Source organism: Galleria mellonella, unplaced genomic scaffold (assembly GCF_026898425.1).
Source record: "Galleria mellonella isolate WM207_F2 unplaced genomic scaffold, CSIRO_AGI_GalMel_v1 utg312, whole genome shotgun sequence".
NCBI classification, from domain to species: domain Eukaryota; kingdom Metazoa; phylum Arthropoda; class Insecta; order Lepidoptera; family Pyralidae; genus Galleria; species Galleria mellonella.
In genome coordinates this window covers 2,947,353-2,969,958 of record NW_026442074.1, presented here as the reverse complement: position 1 = coordinate 2,969,958, position 22,606 = coordinate 2,947,353, and the positions used below count along the sequence as shown (strand labels likewise).

The 22,606-nt window shown below is 35.7% G+C and overlaps 2 protein-coding genes across 2 annotated transcripts; both read right to left on the bottom strand.

Moving 5' to 3' along the window:
* Positions 1–366: 366 nt before the first annotated feature.
* On the bottom strand, positions 367–12,194 carry LOC113522716 (uncharacterized). Its single transcript, XM_052895879.1, has 8 exons — positions 12,155–12,194; positions 9,353–9,523; positions 7,254–7,469; positions 6,080–6,203; positions 5,359–5,492; positions 4,192–4,380; positions 2,852–2,961; positions 367–447 (listed from the first exon to the last, which is right to left on the bottom strand). Exons 1-8 carry the CDS (start codon positions 12,192–12,194, stop codon positions 367–369), a joined length of 1,065 nt encoding a protein of 354 aa, XP_052751839.1.
* A 302-nt stretch (positions 12,195–12,496) lies between these two features.
* LOC113509288 (uncharacterized) lies at positions 12,497–19,643 on the bottom strand. Its single transcript, XM_052895878.1, has 9 exons — positions 19,478–19,643; positions 18,470–18,663; positions 17,707–17,854; positions 17,479–17,625; positions 16,670–16,768; positions 15,751–15,936; positions 14,511–14,620; positions 13,787–13,948; positions 12,497–12,641 (listed from the first exon to the last, which is right to left on the bottom strand). Exons 1-9 carry the CDS (start codon positions 19,641–19,643, stop codon positions 12,564–12,566), a joined length of 1,290 nt encoding a protein of 429 aa, XP_052751838.1. The 3' UTR covers positions 12,497–12,563.
* Between the last annotated feature and the right edge of the window lie 2,963 nt (positions 19,644–22,606).

Here is a 22,606-nt window from a genome sequence, read left to right as displayed (position 1 = left end):
GTCCAAAGAATATTTAATATTTTGCCTCACCACCATACTTCGAACACGTCGATTCCGCTCTTTATGCGCGTCTTCAATGTTCATGTCTCGATGGCATATAGGATTATGGAGAAGACCAGGACTCGTAATTTAACCTTTTACTGATTCCTCTATATTTCAAATTTTTTGCTAAACGGTTTTCCAAATAATTATCTGTAAATATATTTTGTTGTATTCCACTAATTAAGTGTTCTGCATGTTTATTTATACTATATATAGTTTTAGTATCTTGCTACAGTGCAAACATTAAAATTTTGTATGTGTGTGTTTTTTTCGTGCTTATTTATAATTATGTGACTAGAATCTTTGAGTATTTAGTTACGACAATTAAATTAAACCATCTTTTTTCTCATCTATGCTCTGGAATTGCAATAGAATAACCAAATATGTCGTGAGGGTGCCCATGATCTGAAAGTAAAGGTAAAATATCTATTATGCTTATAGTAAACTCTTTAAAACCTTAACAGTAAAATATAGTTCTTCGATCAGTTAAAATATATATTATTGCGGATTCATTATTCTTTGAAATGATAATTCTAAGCAACCAGAAATGCGTAGTACGTTTACTTTGTATTTACGTATACCACCATTTGACTGTACGAATTGTTATCAATTTCTATTTTATTTGTTTTAAATACATATGATGGGAAAGTCCTTGTTACCCCATTGTCAAACTTGTAATACCATCGATGATGTGCATTATATTCTATTAGAGTGTCGTATTAACACGAAGAAAAGAGAAGAATTCATGCGCCACTTTAACTTAAATAAATTGAATGTTGGTCTTATTCAAACTATGTTAGCTGAACTTAAACCAGAAATTTTTGAACATCTGTGTAAATTATTGATCCCCATTAATTCTTCTCTTTCCGCGTCTAGGGAAGGTAGATAAAGTTTTGTTGGAGAAATCAGTTCAGGGTACAATAGGACTGATATACCTGAAGAAGGTAAAAGCCCTTAAAATATTTAAAAAAAAACAAATTTTAGTCAAAATCGAAAAAACTCTGAGACATGCTTATTAAAAATAAAAACATATATGATATACAGATGATGATATATTTTTTTACGTGAAAGTAGCTATCCGTCTGTTTTTGGTACGTGTAGTTTTGGAAATAAGAAAATGAAGAAACTGTGCTACATCTGGAGGACAAATCAAAACATATTTTACTTGTAATTACCACACTTGGCAACCGCAGTTAGGCTTTAGAGATATTTTAAGAGGGACGCAGCTGCCCATACATCTCCGTTCCTTAGTCGTCTCTTATAACACCCATGGGAAAGGAAGAGGGTGACCTTTTATAGAAAAGGCCACCGTCTTCCTTTCCTGTGGGTGTATAGGCCAGGACAATACGGTCAAGAATACAACTATGAAAATGGTCAACAATTTGGTGCAGTAGTTTTTAGGTAATGCCGGAACAATCGTACAGATTGATAGACAGATAAAATGACTAAAATTATTCCTTTGAGTCCTGTTGGTCTTATTAAGACCCCTCATCTATTTATTTCAGCTTGGGTTCACTTATTGTTGTGTATCGGCTTCTTCATGATTTCGCTAAATGCCCCTGTAACTTGTACCTAGTCTATCTATTTCAAGTTCGGGTCACCTATTGTTGTGTATTGGCCTCTTCATGATTTCGCCAAGTGACCTTGCAACTTGTACCAGTCTATCTATTTCAAGTTTGGGTCACCTATTGTTATGTATCGGCTTCTTCATGATTTCGCCAAATGACCCTGCAACTTGTACCCAGTTTATCTATTTCAAGTTTGGGTCACCTATTGTTGTGTATCGGCCTCCTCATGATTTCGCCAAATGACCCTGCAACTTGTACCTAGTCTATTTTAAGTTTGGGTCACCTATTGATGTGTATTGGTTTCTTCATGATTTCTCCAAATGACCCTGCAGCTTGTACCCAGTCTATCTCTCTCTTTCAGCCCAGGTTCACCCATGGTTGTGTATTGGCCTCTTCATGATTTCGCCAAATGACTTGAACCTTCGTCATATGCGTCCAGGTCTTATCCACTGTTCTATGTAAATTATCGATTGTTGTACCCAGTAAAATTGGTTAATCAATAAATAAATGATTACTATTTGTAACACTCACTGAAGCACACAAGGATCTTGTGAGTTGACAGATTCCCAGCGGTGAATAGATAATCTTATTTAGCACAAGGTGTTTGAAGAATTTAGTAAGTTCCGTCGCTAGGGAAGCGTCAGTTGCCGCCAGCCGAGCTGACAGTCGACTTACCAGGGTTTGAGTATGGCTGGCCTGATGATAAAGAAATTTACGATTAAGAGAGTTTAGTACCTTTTCCTGATATTCTCTTTCTACGAAATGTATAAGAGTCTAATAACACCCTATAGAGGGGAAAGTGAATGTTAATACTGAATAGTAACAGCCCCATTACTAGCAATGTACCCTATCAGGTCAATGTGCGTTACGCGGTTCCCCTGGAAACTTCATGATGGGCTAACTGACTTGCTTTCATTGTTATTGGTACCCCACCAGTGTGTACCGTTAGCGAAGGAGCGGTTACCATTTCATTTTCATCCATTAAAAACGACGCTTTATATATTAAAATTTAGGAATTTATTTAGGTTAAGAACATATGTTTGGGTGGGCAAGGGATTATTAGTAACCGGGACTAACGGTTCCATTGCTAGCAATACTGACTGGGTTACGTCACTTCTATGCGTTCCTTCCTAGAAAGTATTTTGCTTAATTTTTCTTAATTAGGTAATAATTAAAATTTAAATAAGTGCAATAAATTTAAACTCCGATTCTATCTTTGCCTTGTTTAAAAAAATATATACTTCATCCTGTGTCCAATGGCAGGGTTCCACAAGCATCAACAGGCTGATGATATGCGCGAGGCACCATGCGAGTTCCAACAGTACCATGCCGGGGTGGTTTCTTGCGCTAACTGTTTAGGTGAAAAAAATCTTGTAACGTCGTAGATATTGTTATATATATATGCGTTATGGGAATTTTATGAACTTTATAAACATCGCCTATACTTACGGCTCTGCAAGCTGCAGCGCTGCAGGCCGCAGTGCGAGGCGGGACATTGCGTAAGAGGTCGTACGCTCTCTGAAGAAAACTTACGGATAAAGTCGAAACAATTATAATCACCAACAAACATAGTATGTTCATGAAATTCCTGTCATACACATATATGGACATCGTTTAAAAAAAGAATATAATTTAAAAATAAAATATTTGAATATTTTATTCTATAACTAATTTTAACCCGCAATTTCGTCTGCGTAACCAGGATACATAGATTGATAGGAAATATGGTGTATATCTTTTTCCATTAGACAACCCTTTTTCATTAGGCAACCCCATCTGCGCTATCGGTATACACTGGCGGGATACCAGTGAGAGGTGATAGGTGAGGATGAAAAGGCAGGTCAGTTAGTCCATCGGGACGAATTTAACGATAAATTAGTCACAATACTTTTCAGGGGGAACCGCGTGGAGGTCGATCTGATAGGGTATATGGCTAGAAAGGGGGCTATTAAACCCCATTAATAACAATCCCTTTCCCCCCTCAGTGAAGTGAGTTGACGCAATTGCGCGGCGTAGCGGAGAGTCACTCATCAGTCTAAGGCAAGGGGGGAAAGGGTTTGTTAGCAATGGAGTTTGGCAGCCCCATTACTAGCAATATACCCTATTAGGTCGTCCTCCACGTGGTTCCCCCTGGAAACCACCGTGAAAAATTCTTGTTGAATTCGTCACGATGGGCTAACTGATTCGTTTCATCCTCACCTATCATCTCTCACTGGTGCTCCGCCAGTGTATATCATTAGCGCGGGCGGGGTTTTTTTTTGGTTGGATGAAAATGGATTGGTAGCTCCGCTTGCGCTAACGGGATACGCTGGCGGAGTACCAGTGAAGGGTGATTGATGAGAATGAAAACAGGCCAGTTAGCCCATCATGATGAATTCATCAGGAATTAATCATGATAGTTTCCAGGGGGAACCGCGTGGACGTGAACCTGGTTGGGTATATTGCTAGCAATGGGATTTTAGTCTCCATTATTAACAATCCCTTTCCCCCCGCGCGGGCGGGGTTATCATTCTATTATTACCCATTAAAAAAAAAGAAAAGTCTAAGGCAATATTTAATAAGATATCCTAAAATTACTTACATAAAGTTAACAGCAGATAGTATGGCGTAATGACTAAATGTGTGAGGTTGCTGCAAAACATCATTAGAACTGTTATCGCATGGCATCTGTTCGCCTCTCTCACCACTAAGCACAGTTTAATATAGGAAACCGCAAGATGGCGCACAGTTTCACAGTGTCTTTTTGGCTTTTGTATTATAGTTATACAATCTGTGTTAAAAAAATACTTATTACTATAAAAATTACATATTATTGGCCACAATTGAATATCAGCGTTTAGCTCTTTTGAGGGCAAAGCAATAAACTGAGTTGTGACCATTTTGTGTTACTGTAGCACACGCATGAAAAAAGGAAATTTTTGTTATATACATACTTTGCTTTCTATTTTTTTTTGCTTTTTTGTTTTTCATTCTTTTATCTCTTTTACTGTGTATGTCTGTATTATGTGTATGTTTGTAGTGCAATTTATATAATAAATTATCTATCTATCTATCTATCTATCTATCTATACAAAAACGATTGTAGTTTATTTTTATAATTCTAATTGGATTATTTTTGAGGTTTAAAAGCCATATTCTGCGAATTGTATAATAATTATATGAATTACTTCGCATATTTTTTGTAGCCTGTAGCCTATGAACGCATATAACGACAGAGAAGATACGTGTGTATTGTCGAGCCTGAAGAAACTTTAATACTCACGCCCTTTTTTTAAGAATTTTTCTGTCTTTAGTCTTTAGGGAAAACATCGGCAAGAAGTTTACTCCACAGTCTGTCCGTTCAAATTCTCTGAAACCGTCCTGTACGCGATCATTTAAAACCATTAGACTCAAGGATTGGCCGTTGACCAGTATATAATTAATTCAAATGTTTTCTTTTCCCATGTTTTTTTATGCAACTTAGAATGGCAAACAAGCTGACGGCCCACCTGGTGGAAAGTGGCAACCGTCGCCTATAGACATGAGCAGTACTACGGACATAAAAGAGTATACTGTTTCGCCCATGGTACTTCCATGCGTTGCCATTCCTGAGGACTTAGCTATTATTCCTTTGTACCCTGTAAATCCACTGCCACCCTTCAAACCGAAACACAGCCTTGTAAACACAACTGCTTCACGGTAGAAACACGAATGGGCAGAAGTGTTCAAGCAAACGACTTTTGTACAAAGTCTCCCTCTGGTTACTTACTCTGTTTGCAATCTGCGATTTCTAGCAAATTTGTTAATGGTTCGTTGAGCGCCTCTACAGCGGTATATACCATGATAACGCCGAAAATGAACTGCATCTCTAGTAATATTAATGCGAAATATGCTCCCATGTAGCTTATATAGAAATATACAATCAATACTGCAATATAAAGATATAGAATTAAATAATCTATAGTTAGTTATAATAAATCTGTAGAGAGGTCAATTCTGTACATGAAATATATTTCCAAAATAACTATCAGGGGGTGATTAGTGATCGATACTGATGCCAGAAATGCAATTAGTAAAATTTTTGTCTGTCTGTCTGTATGTTCGTTATAGAAACAAAAACTACTCGATGGATTTTAACGAAACGTGGTGCAATTATTCTTCATACTCCTGGGCAGGTTATAGTATATTTTTAATCACGCTACGATCAATAGGAGCAGAGCAGTGAAGGGAAATGTTGGGAAAACGGGAGAAGTTACTCCAGTTTTAAGCTTTCGTCGCGTGTGCAGTCTTAATGGGCACTTTTTAAAATGTAAAAATGTCCACCTGTGCGAAGCCGGGACGGGCTTACGATATTTACCTATCTTACGATACCCACGGGAAGGAATGGGTGGCCTATTCTGTACCGGGATCACACTGCGAAGAATTGGAATTATTAGAAATACGAAATTTTGAATGGAGAAGCGTACAATATTAGAAAATAAATTACTCACAATCTCTCTGAAAGTGTTTCGCCTGGTTGACAAATATGTAATACTCTGCAGCGAGAAGTGAGGCAAAAGTTACCATCGACATCAACGCCAAGACAATATGCTTTCTCCTTTTTGATGTTACGGGCTGGATGTTATTTATACTCATTTTTATCTAAAATAAAAAACTAAAATAAATAACAGTACAATAAAAATAGAATCATATAACAGACAAGTTACAATATTTTAGTTTTTCAATATCCTGTAGTCAAGAATTGTCTGGAAGAGGTTTTTTTTTATAATGCTTCCACTTAGGGGTGCGCCCTGACCGGATATTAATTTCCAGTTTGTTTAACTCGTTTATTTATTCTTTATATATCCTTTCCATCCACTTTTCTTCCATCCTTCATCATTCACACTTCATTCCTTCTTGATAATTTTACCTTTGTCTTTATTATCATTATTATTTTTACTGTTCAATTCAATGCAGTGTCTATTTAGAGCAACTTCCCTTTGGCGTTTATGTTGTATACAACACTCGCCCTACAGTTTGCGCGTGTAATTTCGATTGGAAGAGGTTGCTTAGCATTTAAAATCGTTTATTATATCACTTTACATTAATTATTAACAGCATTCATAACTTATGCTTGCCGAAGTGTGGCAACTTCGCGATTACCTGCCAATTTTCCAAAACGATTCTCAATTCTCAATGTTTCTGATTGTTTATTTAAAAAGTTCTTTGCTATCGAACTAAAACGAATTAATATTAGTATTTTCAGAAAAAAAACCGAGTTCAATTATGACAGACCAGTTATAAACTAAATTACTGAACCGATTTTGATAAAATTTCTATGGGACTAATCTATAAGTATTATATCCTTTCAGATAAATTTTTCCATATCGGTTTATAACTTTAAAACGTAACAACAGATTTAAAACGTAACAAACATAAAAACAACTAATTAAATATCTCTTTACTTTGGAGATCGATAGTCGGCACATTCCCCTCTGCTATTGTTAAATATCTACATAGCTGTATGAAAACCACAGGGTCTTTATGCAAGTCTGGGTGACTTGTATACTCGTATAAGCGCCCAAGCCTTTTAAACTTGGAAGAAAAAAACAGGAAGTAGTTAAAACTCAACCTTATTTGTTTGATTTAGATATCGTATCATGTTGTTCATCCGAAGAGGCCCACCGAAAGCAGCGACCAGCATCGTTAACATCACGACACTAAAGTCTGCGATCCACAGGATGCGTTTGGTGGGCGTGCGCACGCGCAGCGACCTAGATGGATCCACGCTGAAGTCGAGTACTACTCCACCTATGCCCGTGGCCACTAAACAATACAAATTTTTAAACCTTATGGTTCCAAACAGTGATTGAAATTTAGCAATGCACAAATATAAAGACCCTATAATTTCGTCATGTTATTCCTTTTATTTGTCCGATCTTTCTTCATTAAATGTTATAAGAAGATGTTGGAGATATGCAAACCTTGAAAGGGGAGGGAGGGGGGTTGATTCTTGATTCTTGGTGAAATTATTTTTATATCACAGAGGTGGCAAACAAATATATAGTCCGTCTGATGGTAAACAGTCACTGTAGCCTATGGATGCCTGCAACACTAGAGGTGTCACGTACGCGTTGCCGACTTTGAAGAAGCCTTAATTTATTGCACTTGTAAATTACATTATTAATGCATTTATAAATATTGTGAGCAAGGGTGGACTTATCTCTGACAGAGATCTCTTCCAGTCAACCCAATGCAGTTAGAAAACATGTTATTAGCGGGCAGCTGAAGTGCTACAACTATTAATATTTAGTGTACATAAACAAATATTAAGATACATAATAAAATATTACATAAATACATATACTATAAATAAATATAATACCTACCTACTTATACAATGGATGTTAAAATAAATGAATATACTACCTACAATAGAAATTTGGTTAAATGATTTTAAGATTATGACTCAAACGAAAGAAAACGTAACTTCAACCTTTTGCTTGAAAGAGGTAATTGAAGGGCTCTCTTGTATGTGGGAAGGGAGTTTGTTCCATAATTGGGCAGCTCGATACGAGAAAGAGTTGCCCATAAAACATGTTCTACACAAAGGTAGGTTGAGAATCCTGGACTGAACTTGATAGGAGCGTTTAGGACGGATTGGTGGTGGTAATAATTTAAATCGAGAGCGGAGGTACGAAGGAGAATTGGGGTTATTAAGTATGTTATAAAGGAAAGAAAGGATGTGCATATCACGTCGAAGTCGGATAGGAAGCCACTTTAACTGGTTGCGAAAGGCAGAAACGTGATCATACTTACGAAGACCAAAGATGAACCTAATGGCCAGATTTTGTAATCGTTCCAGCTTGTTTAGAAGCTCCTCAGTCACATCCAAAAAACAGAATATATTCTTTTGAAGAATCCCATATTATAGTCTCTATGTAAAATTTTACAGATACTATTAGAGAGTCTTATACAACTCGATGGAGAGAGAAAAGGGTTGGCAACCGCAGTTTGGCTTCTAGAAATGTTTTTAGAGGGACGCTGCTACCCGTCCCCCGTTTTCCCTTAGTCGGCACTTACGACACCCACGGATAAGGAAGGGGTGGCCCATTCAGATATTGTTCAGTTAGAATTTAGTTATACTAGTCTATCTATCCTATTTAAGAGCTGCGCTCTTGTCGGTGGAGAGTTATACTAGTAAGATTATAAAATTGAAAGAATAGCGAGGTAAATAGATAAAAAAATATGTAAATAGATAGTAAATTCATCATTATGTCAGCCGTTACTTATCTAGAGGTGAGGAAATCCTTCCCCATAAGGTAAGTTTTGCCAGTAGTTGCCACGCTCGGCAGATGGGATGGCAACCGCAGTTTGGCTTTAATGATGTTTTAAAAGGGATATTGCTGCCAATTTTTCGACCTTTAAATTTAGTCGTCTATTACGACGTATGTATGTATGTGTGTGTATATATATAATAGTATATAAGATATATATTTACATTATTACGTGTATCACATCTCTATATTTTAGAAATAATAGAACTGTTTATAATTACTCCTCTCCATCCAAAGGTTGCCTGGAAGAGATCGCTTTTAGCGATAAGGTCGCCCATTGTTTTCTCTTTGTGATTATTTCTTGTAATTGTTTATATTTATAATAAGTTTACTATTGTAATCTTTTGGAGAAAACAATAAAGAGTATCTATCTGTCTACGAGACTCACGGGAAAGGAAGAGGTGGCTTATTCTACGCCGGGACCACATGGAGAAGATAGTAGATTACCTATAATTAATGTTAAAATGATGCTGTAAACGAATGCAGATGGTGATACGCTGATGAGCCAGCCGTCACGATGTCGCCTGAACCTCAGCGGCGCTATGCCGGCGGCACGGGACACATACAGCACCATAGCCGTAGCGTCGGACACTAAACACTGCGGTTGAGTTATTGCATCTGTTGGGATATAATTATATTGTGATTAACAGAAAAAATCGACTTCAACTGTGACAAAGCCAGTTATTTTGATTTAAAAATTAAAAATACTGGACCGATTTTGATAAAAATTTTATGAGACCAAGCTGTAAATGTATCCTTTCAGATAAAAAAATATTAATTTTCCATCCCGGTTTACAACTGACGGAGTTATGAGGTAATAAATATAAAAAAAAATTCAATCGAATTGAGAAGCGAGTGTAGAGAATTTTTGAAGTCGGTCGACAATTATTGAAGTCATTTCATAATTTAGTATGATCTTCTTCAACATAAACTAATATCAAACGTCGCTGACAGATTGATTTACTCGTATTTTTATGCACTCGGCCTTTTTATGTACATACATATTTGTCTTTTTTTTTAATATTATAATTTTTCATTTTGTTTATATATATATATATATATATATATTGCACACATTTTTTTTGTTACCTCATAACTCCGTCAGTGTGGGGGGAAAAGGATTGTTATTAATGGAGACTGAGAATCCCATTGCTAGTAATATACCCAAGCAGGTCGACTTCCGCGCGGTTCCCCCTGGAAACTACATGGTTAATTCCTGATGAATTCATCATGATGTAGCCCATCATGATGAATTCATCAGGAATTAACTGGCCTGTTTTCATTCTCATCTATCACCCTTCACTGGTTCTCCGTCAGCGTATCCCGTTAGCGCAGGTGAGGTTACTATTCCATTTTTACCCATAAAAAAAAAAACTCCGTCATTAAATAACAAACAAATTAAAAACGTTGTCCTTATTAAAGTAGGTTTAATATGGTATGTATATACGAGTATAGTGCATTATGTATATATAATATTTAAATGTAACTAACCATATTTTCACGTTCTATACTTTAACCATCAGTTAAAATTATAACTGATTTGTTTATAATAGAAACTAGTAAGACATTAAAATTTGCAAAAAAAAAAAACAGAAATCCTGATTCTATTCTCTAGATACTTTTTTAATAAAAAGAAGGAAAAGTAATCTTAGATTAATTTAAATAAATGACAGCGTTGAAGATCTTACGCTCACAAAGCATACCGATCACTTTAAAAATAACATTGTGAAATTCTTTATTTGAATATTAAACTTTTTATCCTCACCTTGTTCTTTGTTAGTTATATAATTCAGTAAATAATTCCATAATATACGTATTCCTTCCATTCTAACTATACAAGTTTTTCTTTTTTATAATTTTATAACATATATTGATTAAGAAATCAAAGTAAGACGTACGGTAGCCTCGAATATAGAACCGTTTATAAGCGTCGACGCTGGTTAGGTACTGGTTAAAACAACAAATAAGTGTTGACCAATCAAACAACTTTTGTGTTGTCATTATGTACAATATTGATTGTATGGAAAACATTAAAGTTCTATAAATGGCCAAGTATAGGTTATATTGATCAAATTTATCATCAACATGATGATGATGACCGCTTCTCGATCCATAAACTTCATAATGATTGGTACTAGTTCTATATATACATAGATTTTTTTTTAAAACACAGGGGGCAGGGGGGAAAGGAATTGTTAGTAATGGGGTCTAAGTGACCCATTGTCAGCAATACACCCTATTAGGTCGACCTCCACGTGGTTCCCCCTGGAAACCATCGTGAACAATTGCTGTTGAATTCGTCACGATGGGCTAATTGACCTACTTTCATCGTCACCTATCATCCCTCACTGGTGCCCCGCCAGTGTATACCGATAGTACAGGCGGGGTTACCGTTCCATTATCACCTATGAAAAAACAAAACACAGGGGACAAACGAGCATGTGGCTCACCTGGTGGTAAGTGACTACCGCCGCCCATGATCACCCACAATAGATATACTATATAATGTTACTATATACTTCATATATTCATGGACAATCTAGCCTCTTTTCAACCGACTTAAAAAAATATAATTCTTAATTAGATTTTTTTGTTTGTTACCTTATAACTCCATCAGTACTAAACCGATTTGGAACATTCTTTTTTTATCGAATAAGATATACTTACAAATTGGTCCTATAGATTTTTTTTTTAAATCAGTAGTTTAGGTTTTTGATTTAAATAACTGTTTTTTTTTTTTGTGGGCCACAATTTATAATTTTCAAGAATACAACAGGAATTTGAAGGTCTAACATGAAAACTGGTGTATGATTTATCTTGATATGTAGTCTTGCCGTGTGGTCCCGGTATAGAATAGGTCACCCCTTCCTATCCCGTGGGTGTCGTGAGAGGCGACTAAGAAAGTGCGAGGGATGAGCAGCAGCTTCCCTCTTAAAACATTTCTAAAGCCTAACTGCGGTTGCCAATCCCCCTGTTAAGCGTGGCAACTACTGGCAAAACCCCCCAAGGGGGAGGCTTATATTCAGCAGTCCACTGCTGAGCACAGTTAAAGGCTGATATGATATATAAATAGTCAATTTTAATTGGTATTTCTATTTCCGAATTTGGACGAAATAATTGGTACGAACTAGCGGACATAAAGATAATATCAGTATAAATAAAAAAGGCGGTCAAGTGCGAGTCGGACTCGCGTAACGAGGGTTCCGTACAAAATTAACAACTCTAAAAATTTTTTTGTGAAATAATTACAAATTTTCGGATTTTTCCCTTTATCTATGCTTTCAGACATTGTAGGTTTTTTGCTTTACAGGATTTGATTTCCTTAATGGAACATAAATAGCCGTATCTTTTGACTGCGTCTATTTACTATAGAAGCTTGATTTTTTCACTACTTTAAGAGATTGCAGACCTAAGTATATGATATATATATAATTTATCTTGATACCTCTATACATTCCTAAGAAAAAGGGTATTGACAGACGGACAAATTAAAATGAAGAATTATAAGAATGTAATGTACATCTAGGGATATATGTGAGGTCAGATCGGTATAGAGTCAAGTGGAGATTTATAATAAATAACAGATTTAAAATAGGTATATTAACAATTTATTTACAAAAATATACATAACAACAGAAGGAATTATTTAAATGTTGACTTAGAAACCGTCAGCTTTATCAGCCGATGTTTGGAATTGGAAAATGATGACCAGGTAAGTTGTAAGGATACCCATGATCTGCAAAAGAATAATAATAATAAAAAGATTTAAGAGAATCTCAACAATTGGCTTGCTGAAAAATGCTTTTACTTACTTGAAAAACCTACTGAACTGATTTAAATGAAATTACGTACAAATATAAAACCTTTATGAAATAAAGAGCCAGAAAGTGACTTAATATGAAAGGAGACTTTGTACAAAAGTCGATTGCTTGGGTACCTCTGTCCCATTCGTGTTTCAACCGTGAAGCAGCTGTGTTTGCATGGCTGTGTTTCGGTTTGAAGGGTGGGATATGGCGTGAATCTACTGGGTACAGAGCTTGTTTGCCATTCTAAGTTGTATAAAAAAAAATGTCGATTGCATAGATACCTCTGTCAATTCGTGTTTCTGCCGCTAAGCAGTTGAGTTTGCATAGCATTGTCTCAGTTTGAAGATATTTTTTTTTAAATAGATGATAATGGAAAGGTAACCTCGCCTGCACTAACGGTATTCACTGGCAAGGCATCAGTGAGGGATGAAAGGTGAGAATGAAAAGGCAGGTCAGTTAACCTATTGTAATATTCACTTGGAATGGAACACAATAGTTTTCAGGGGGAACCGCGAGGAGGTCGACCTGACTTATTAGCTCCATTATTAACAATCCCTTCTCCCCCCGGTGGAGTATAACAGTGTGTCGGCATGTTACAAAGGCATAACATTTTCTCATAAATGTTACACATGAATGGGCGTTACAGTTGAGTTCGAGAGAACATAAAACTGGACATCTTAGCACTAAGTATGCAGAAAAAATTATAAAGAAAAAAGTAATGTCAAAAACTTATATCAAATCCTATTATCTTAATTAATATGTACGTTTTTAACTATGAATGGATGGGTACATGTTTGTTATTATTTTAGGTAAAAACTACTGAGCAGATTTGAATAAAATTTGGTACATAGGTAGATTAGATCATAACTTAGCATATAGGATATTTAATGTACTGGTTTACGCGGGCAAAGCCGCAGGATAAAGCTAAGAGAAACCTTGAAATACAAAACATAAAAAAAAATGGCCGGCCAAGTTACCAGCAACAACACTGTATACTAGGATAACCATGGTCTTTGTTACAAACAAATTCAAAGTTCCATAAAAAAATACATAATAATGGTCGATCCATCCATACCGTAGCGCATAATGGTCTCGCCAGCGTGCAGATACCAAGCGGCGAAAATGTGATTTTGTTCAGAGCGAGGTGCTTGAAGAACTCGTTTAACTCTTTGCTTAGAAGCTCATCAGCTGACACGCTGTCTGTCAGTATACTGACGAGCACGTGAGTACGATTCAGCTATAAAAAAAGTACTGTTAATAGTGAAATCATAAAGTGCTAGTATCACCGGAGGGAGACTTTGTACAAAAGTCGTTTGCTTAAGCACCTCTGTCCCATTTGTATTTCTATCGTGAAGTAGTTATGTTTACATAGCTGTGTTTCAGTTTGAAAATATACGATAATGCTATGAGAGAGAGTGTTTGATAAAGATGACCTACAAATTTCCAACGATAAAGTGCTCCACCGACACATGATTTTTTAATGCAACTTATAATGGCAGACAAGCTGACGGCCCACCTGATGGAAAGTGGTAACCGTCGCGTACAGACATGAGCATACTGTTTCACCTATGACAGAGTATACTGTTTCACCTATGATACCCCTTGCCATGAGAACTCAGGTGTTATTCCTCTATACCCTGTAAATTCACTGCCATAACCCACCCTTCAACCCAAAACACAGCCATGCAAACACAACTGCTTCACGGTAGAAACACGAATGGGACAGAGGTGCCTAAGCAAACCACTTTTATACAAAGTCTCTCTCTGGTAAAACGTGGTTATGTAAAAGAGAGTCGTACTTCCTCCAGCGTCCAATGACACGGTTCTACAAGCAGCGCCAAGCTCATCAGATGTGTGCCGTACCACAGTAAGAGCAGTAACACAGCTTCTACTTGCGATTCGGAGTATTCTGTTTAGAAAAAAGATGTTAAGATTATTAGGTAGGTAGTTATTATTAAGTTGAACATTATTTTAATAGGAATTAAAATGGCAAACAAGTTGATGACCCATCTATCATCATCATGGAAAGTGATAACTATTGCTTATACACACGAATTGTATGGTGAACATTATAGAATACCCTATGCCTGAAGACCAAGGCATTATATATACCTCCATACCCTGTATCTCTACTGCCATATTATTCCGTTTTTCAGATTGATTACAGATCCGCTTAGCGGCAGACAGGAGAGTAATAGATTTCTTCAAATAGACATCTATTACAATATATATATATATATATATATATATATATATATATATATATATATATATATATATATATATAGATAGATAGATAGACAGATTATTGTTTCCTCCAAAAGATTACAATAGTAAACTTATTATAAATATAAATAATTACAAGAAATAATCACAATGAGAAAACAATGTAAGAGCGATCTCTTCCAGGCAACCTTTGGATGGAGAGGAGTAATTATAAACAGTTATATATATATATATATATATATATATATATATATATATATATATATATATATATATATATATATATATATATATTAATAAATATTGTTGTACAAAGATATAATATGCGTTTAACATTATTAACAAGTACCTATAGTGTAAAATAAAAATAATTTATATTGATTAAAAATTGTGCTTAGCGGCAGACAGTTGAGAAACAGATTTTTTTTTAAATAGAATAATTTGATAAGGTTATATAAAAATAAAAAAACTTTAAAAGGAAAAAAAACTACATGGGACAGATGATTAAATATTGTTGTACAAAGGTATAATTCGTGTTTACAAGAGGAAACTCTTAAATGAAAAGAAAGATGTGGGATAAATCAAATAATATTATTAGCACAAAAAAAAAAAACACACACTACCGAATTGAGAACGTCCTTCTTTTATTAAAGTCAAAACTATAGTGTAAAATAAAAAAAATTATATCAGTTTTGTTTGAAGATTGCCCATTCCTTGAATATTAAGTACCTTTAATCGTCTCTTACGACGCTCATGGGAAAGGAAGGGGTGGCCCTTTCTATACCGGGACCACACGGCTATAAAAATACATACGTAAAGCCAACGAGATATAATATGGAATGATGACCAGATGGATCGCGAACGTGGCTATCAGTAGGAGTAAACTGTTTTCGTGGCATTTCGTCACTGACGTCACCACGTAGCAAATGTTGCTGAATGAGAGAGCGAGTCGACGCACCGTCTCATGACTCTTCTTATTTGGATGCGATTTTAAATAATCTGTAAAGGTAAGTTTTTTTTATTCAACATAGAATGGCAAACAAGCTGATTGCCCACCTGTTTACTGTTTCACCCACGATACACCCCATGCGTTGCCATTCCTGAGAACTCAGGTGTTATTCTTCTGTACCCTGTTAATTCACTGCCATATACCATTCTTTAAACCAAAACAGAGTTATGCAAACACAACTGCTTCATAATAGAAATACGAATGAGACAGAGATGCTCAAGCAAACGACTTTTGTACAAAGTCTCTCTCTGGTATTTATTTTAGAGTTATTAATGTGATAATTTAAGATAGTGTTTTGCAAAAAAGCAGTTATTGTTATGACAAAACCAGTTATTTTGATTTAAAGATACTGAAACAATTTTGATAAAATTTCTATACGACCTTAGATTAATAGGTTGAACATCAAGCCTTAAAAACGGGTCAACTTTTTTTTTTATTAATGTTCTATATATTTTTATTATTTAATAAATAAAGTTAGTGTTTACGCATGAAAAAGACGCAGAAATTATAAGACGAAATAAATATACGTGTTTATAAAGGAATCACTCATAACTATTTATCACGCAAAATTGTATGAAAAAGTTGATCCGTTTTTCTCGAAGCATTTCTATGAAGACACTCTATCTGTATAATATCTAAGTATAGGATCAAACTGAAAGTAAAAAGAAAAACAATCATAATATTATTTATGCTGTAAATAAAAAGTTGTAATCAAAGACTCACCGGAGTATGAAATACAATTTACATTTGTAGAAATATTCGATGGATAAATCCGATTCTTCTTATTCATAGCAAAATTATCATTTATTCCAAACGCAGCGCCTGCCATAACGAAATGTATGATATGAAATTGTCTATATACATATATAACGGGATATTAATGTACTGTGTTTTTGTCGTTTTTGACAATTTCGACTTCATTCAGAAGTTTTCTTGAATGACTATAATTACTACACGAGGTACAGCTACTCATCTCCGACAATACAATTTTTAGCCCATCATGACAAATTCAACGATAAATTAGTCACGATAGTTTTCAAGGGGAACTGCGTGTAGGTCGACCTGATAGGGTATAGTAGGGTATAGCAATTGGGACTAACCTCCCTATTACTCACAATCCCCCCCCCCCCCCCCCCCCGACAACACCATTGTCTCCGGTCACCGCTATCTCTGCCCCCTCCCCCACATGCTACATCGCGTCATCAACGGCTATGCAAGCTGCGGCTCGCAGTGTGAGGAGATACTCTCGCTAAATCGCTAATAGATAAATAGAAAAGGTATAGAAAAAAGGTATACAAGGTAGATAGAACACAAATAAAATAAACATTAACAATTTACCACAATGGTTGCAATAGGGCTGTTAGATCCAATTACTAACAATCTCTTTCCCTCACAAAATTGTGGTTAAACAGCAATTGGCAAGTTGTTTGCATATCCTTTAAACTGAAACATACAGCTGCTCGTCGGCAGAAACGCATGTGGGGGCAGATGTACCCAAACGATTTAGTATAAAAAGTCCATACGTGAAATACCTTGTATTATTGTCTCAGTTTCTAAGACATCATTTAGATTTTTCAAAGTAGAGTGAACTGCCAAAGCGCCGACTACAAACTGAGACTTGAGAAATATCATGGCCATGTACGAATACCCGAAACTCATGTACAGACACGCTATAAAACCTGTAATAAGAAAAATACCTTCATTCTATTACCCTAAAGTTTATTATTATGTGTTTATTATATATAAAAAATCGTACTTACGATCCCTGCCATAACGAATGACGTCCACCATTATGGTCCAAATGTCCAGCACCGTGACGAGGAGGAAGCCGAACATTATGGACACTAAGACTATTGTACGTTTCTTCTCTGTTGATGCTGAGGACTGGATATTGATTATAGTATTTATCTGAAATACATAGCATTCTTAAACCATAGTATACCAACATATCAAATTTCCACCATAGATCTATTATTAGAGAAGGAGTTTGATATACTCTATATCTCTCTATACTCTATATGTCTTTTCAAGTTTTTCTTCTCTTGCGTTTATGTGTCGCTTTAGTAGACGCTTTGTCTACTTATTCACCTCTTATGAAGTTCTGGTGATGAAACTGTGTGGCGACACGGCTCCGCCCGCATGAATGAGTACATAAAATACCTTATGTTCTAAGTTACTATATAACATACAGGCCAGATAGGACAGACCTACGATCAGCAGTAGGCAATTAACGGTTGCTACAATATGACGAGTAGAATGACAAATAAGTGGATGGTTCATCTGACGGAAAATACCCATAGACATGAGCAGTACCATGGACATAATAGAGTATATTGATTCGCCCATGATACCCACATTATACATGATAACATGATACACACGTTGCCATTCCTGACGACTCAGGTGTTATTCCTCTGTATCCGGTAAATTCACTACCATATCCCACCCTTTATACCGAAATTCTGAATTCATGCATAAGGACTGAGAATATCCTCTATATTCATAAAATATTCCGCCTTTTACCTTCTGTAATTCATTCAAATATCTTATCATGCTATTCATCCGGAAGGGTCCCTCGTAAGCACCGACCAGCGCCGTCAGTAACACTACACCGAAATCGGCGATCCACAGGATACGTTTAGTAGGTGTTCGCATGCGTACAGCTCGCGACGGCTCTGCGTTCAGGTCTAGTATTAGGCCAGCAACTCCCACAGAAACTAGAAAACAATCACTTAGTAAGTTACCTCAATGTCTAAAGACAAAAGTCTTTAATACGTGCATTCTCATTAGATTCTACGGTGGAGAAACAAGGACTTTGATCGTTGGACTGGCAAATTAAAGGCAACAAAGTGAGCAATGGAGAGAACTAGCTCGGTATTTCTTCGAGGAACAAAATCCGAAATAAAAAGATCAAATAAAGAACTAAAGTGGCTGATATGGCCTCAAAGTTTGCAAGCTATACTAACAGTGGACTAGTCATATATATCAAGTGAGGTGTGGCAGATGGGAGAGAAAACAGTCAGAAAATGGATGCAAAAGCAGAGGACGGCATTGGTTACAGGGCAGCAGGTGATCTGAATAATGGTAATGAAGTAATTTTGATCACCAAGATATTTGATAGTGGGTGTTAACATTTTTTGTTTTCTAATTTTGTAAATATTTATATTCATATGAAGACCCATAAATACAAGAAACAACAGTAAAAGGTCAAAATCTAAAAAAAGATTTACTCAAAAGAGTAAGACTTACCCTAGAATTATACTTGGGTCCGATATAGATTTTCGGTTTCATTATTAATTCATTAGATGTTAAGTCCCTAGATGCTTTATTTGAGATTTTGCGGATGAAAAGCAATAGTGGTAGACACTGTCATCAACTGTCATTTATCAATTCTTATTATTCTTACACAGTGTATTAGTATATTAGTACAGTGACTAATACTGAGGTTACAGAGTGAATTCCAAGTTATCATGACAGTAGAAGGATTATAATACAAACAATTTTGTAATTTTATATTACGGTACAACTCACCTATGAAAGAGAATAAAATTACGTCGTAAACATACACGTAGGGCGAGACGGTGACCAGCCAGCCATCGGGCCGCCGCCGGAGCCGCAGCGGCGCGACGCCGGCCGCGCGCGACACGAGCAGCACAACTGCTGTGGCGCCCCACGCCATGCATTGTGGACGGGACATTGGATGCACTCTGAAATATGTCTTTTAGAATCAGATGACATAATAGTACAAAAATCATGTTAGAAATGTATTATTCGATATTGGTACTAAAAAAAGATTTTGTAAAACTTTGCTTTACAATTGACATGTGTTTTTGTGTAGATTGCTGTGTTGCTGTTCTATTAATAATTTCTATCTAATTTTTATAAAAAGACTATAGATATCTATTTAAGAAAGTCTGGAGAGGTCGAATTAGCAATAAGGAGGTCCTGTTTAGGGTTAAGGAAAAAAGACAAATTATTAGAACTATTGAAGACAGAAGGGGAAAAATGTTGGGACACTTGATACGACACGACGAACTTATGAACATTATAATAGAAGGTAAGATAGAAGGAAGTAGGGGGAGAGGCAGACCGGGAAATAATTACATCAGGCAGATCAAGGAAGGAGTTGGTGTTGTGTCGTATCAAAAGGTGAAGAGACTCGCTGAATATCGTAGTGAGTGGCAAGAGCTCTACCGACAAGAGCGCAGTTCTTAAATAGGATAGGTAGATAGATAGTCTAAGAAAGAACTACTCGTAAGCTCGGATTTTCTTTGCGTGATAGAATCCGAAATAAGAATTAAAGTCACCGACATAGTCCGAACGATAAGCAAGGTGAAGTAGCAATGGGCTGGTAATGATAATGGTAATACTAGATGTAATGACGACCTCAAACTTATTGCTGGAAACGGATGCAGGTGGCTCAGGACCGTTACTTATGGCAGTCTATGGAGGAGGCCTATGTTCAGCAGTGGATGGATAATGGTTAGGATGATGAGGATGATAATTGAAGGATAAATGGACTGTAAAAACATGTCATATTGACTTCAAATAATAAAAATCTGTTTTACAATTTTTTTTATGCAACTCAAAAGGTAAGCAAGCTGGCAAGTTCTGATTTTAGATTTACCAACTCCATTGCTAGCAATATACCCTATCAGGTCGACCTCCACGTGGTCCCACCTGGAAACCATCCTGCTTAATTCTTATAGAATTCGCCAGAATGGGTTTACTGACCTGCTTTTATCCTCATCATCCCTCACTGTTATCCCGCCAGCGTACACCAATAGCGCAGATAGGAGATATGAGTACCATTTTATTGTCACTTATTAAAAAAATTGTATGTACTTACAATTAGTAACAGAATTACCTTGATAATGTTATAAGTACAATATAACTCTTTATAAATAGATAAAAATGTATATAACTTTTAATAAATATATTGTATACTAGTAGAGAATTGTCAAAAATCAATAAATAATTCCTTTTTGTATTTCTTTTTTTACGTAAGTCTTTATCTGTCGTACTGGTTCTAATAAATGAATCGGTATCGGTCGATCGCCGTTTACAGTGAAATAGTTAATATTTACTTTACTGTCTTTTGTTTTCATAAATCAAGGTTTTCATAAATTATTGAATATATTATTGATAGGTGCCGTTGGTAAATGCTTGATGGTTTCTTGATTCTCAAATAATAGCATTGTGTGTACATATTTGACTTTAAAATACGCATTTTATTAATAATATATAATTAGTGTTCTATTTAAAATACTACGATGTCACTTAACTTTTTAGGGCCAAATTGTTTTTTTCTAAACTTATATAATTAACAGGAAAGATTTTATTTTGTGTTTATTATAGATAAACTCAAAAAAATATTCGACCAATTTAAAAATCCCTTATAGTATATTACATTGTGAGTAACATGGGTTGTATTTTATTTAAAAAATAAACCATATGTATCCAAAGCGGGATGCTAGTAATATATTTTTTTATGCAACAGAATGGTAAACAAACTGACGGCCCATCTGATGGAAAGTGGTAACCGTCGCCTATATACATGAGTAGTACCATGGACATAACAGAAAATCTGTTTCACCTAAGATACTCCCCATGCGTTGCCATTACTGAGGACTCAGGTGTGTATTCCTCTGTACCCAGTAAATTCAATGCCATGTCTCACCCTTCGTAACAAAACACAGCCATGCAAACACCACTGCTTCACGATTAGAAAACGAATGGGACAGAGGTGCCCAAGCAAATAACTTTTATACATAATCTCCCACTGTTATATAATATAAATACTTTTTAGATCTTTTTGAAGTTAAGCGATAAAATGTATTTTTTTTTACGTTTCAGCTACTTCTAAGCATTCCGCTCTCATTATCTCTTATTCATCTAATCGCATTAAGCTCTTTCCGGTCTGCAAGAGGCCTTGAGAAATGTGTTCTTGGGTTTCTCATAATCTAAGACTGTAATCTGATTATTCATTATCATTATATCTGCCTTTAATTGCCCACCGCTGAACATAAGCCTCCCCCATAAGGGGGGTTTACCAGCAGTAGCCACGCTTGCCAGACGGGTTGGCAACCGCAGTTAGGTTTTGGTGATGTTTTAAGAAATATAATTACTTGTACAATAAAATATCAGTGTTTTAATAAATGTATATGTGAATATAATATTATATATATATATATATATTATCTTTAATTATATATATTTTTAAATTTTTTAATGTTATATTGGATTAAGTAATATTTTGTTATTATTTCTTCTTGTAAATAAATTAGATATTTATAGAAATATTCCACGGCCAAATAAATAATTATATATCAAAATGTATAAACACATATTGTAGACACAGTAAATACTTGTTAAACAAATGAACGAAAATAACTAACTAGAGGCATATAGTTACTATGTTTACAATCTGACAGGTACGTAGAAACAATAAGTTCTAACCGTGACAGTATATAGTGGGGAAAGGGATTGTTAGTAATGGAGACTAAAAATCCCATTGCTAGCAATATACCCAACCAGGTCGACCTCCTCGTGGTTCCCCATGGAAACTATCATGGTTAATTCCTGTCGAATTCAACATGATAGGCTAACTGACCTGTTTTCATTCTCATCGATCACCCTTCACTGGTACCCCGCCAGCGT

Bases quoted from the DNA above. Each gene is read 5' to 3' on its own strand.
- LOC113522716 (XM_052895879.1), bottom strand. From the start codon at position 12,194: ATGTCTGAAAGCATAGATAAAGGGAAAAATCCGAAAATTT. The intron at 9,524-12,154 runs GTAATTATTTCA...ATATCCCAACAG, and splicing joins AGGGAAAAATCCGAAAATTT to ATGCAATAACTCAACCGCAG. The intron at 7,470-9,352 runs GTAATCTACTAT...ACGAAATTATAG, and splicing joins CATTTTAACATTAATTATAG to GGTCTTTATATTTGTGCATT.
- LOC113509288 (XM_052895878.1), bottom strand. From the start codon at position 19,643: ATGTCCCGTCCACAATGCATGGCGTGGGGCGCCACAGCAGTTGTGCTG. The intron at 13,949-14,510 runs GTACGACTCTCT...CTTTTTTTATAG, and splicing joins GTCATTGGACGCTGGAGGAA to CTGAATCGTACTCACGTGCT. The intron at 12,642-13,786 runs GTATGGATGGAT...ATTCTTTTGCAG, and splicing joins CGAGACCATTATGCGCTACG to ATCATGGGTATCCTTACAAC.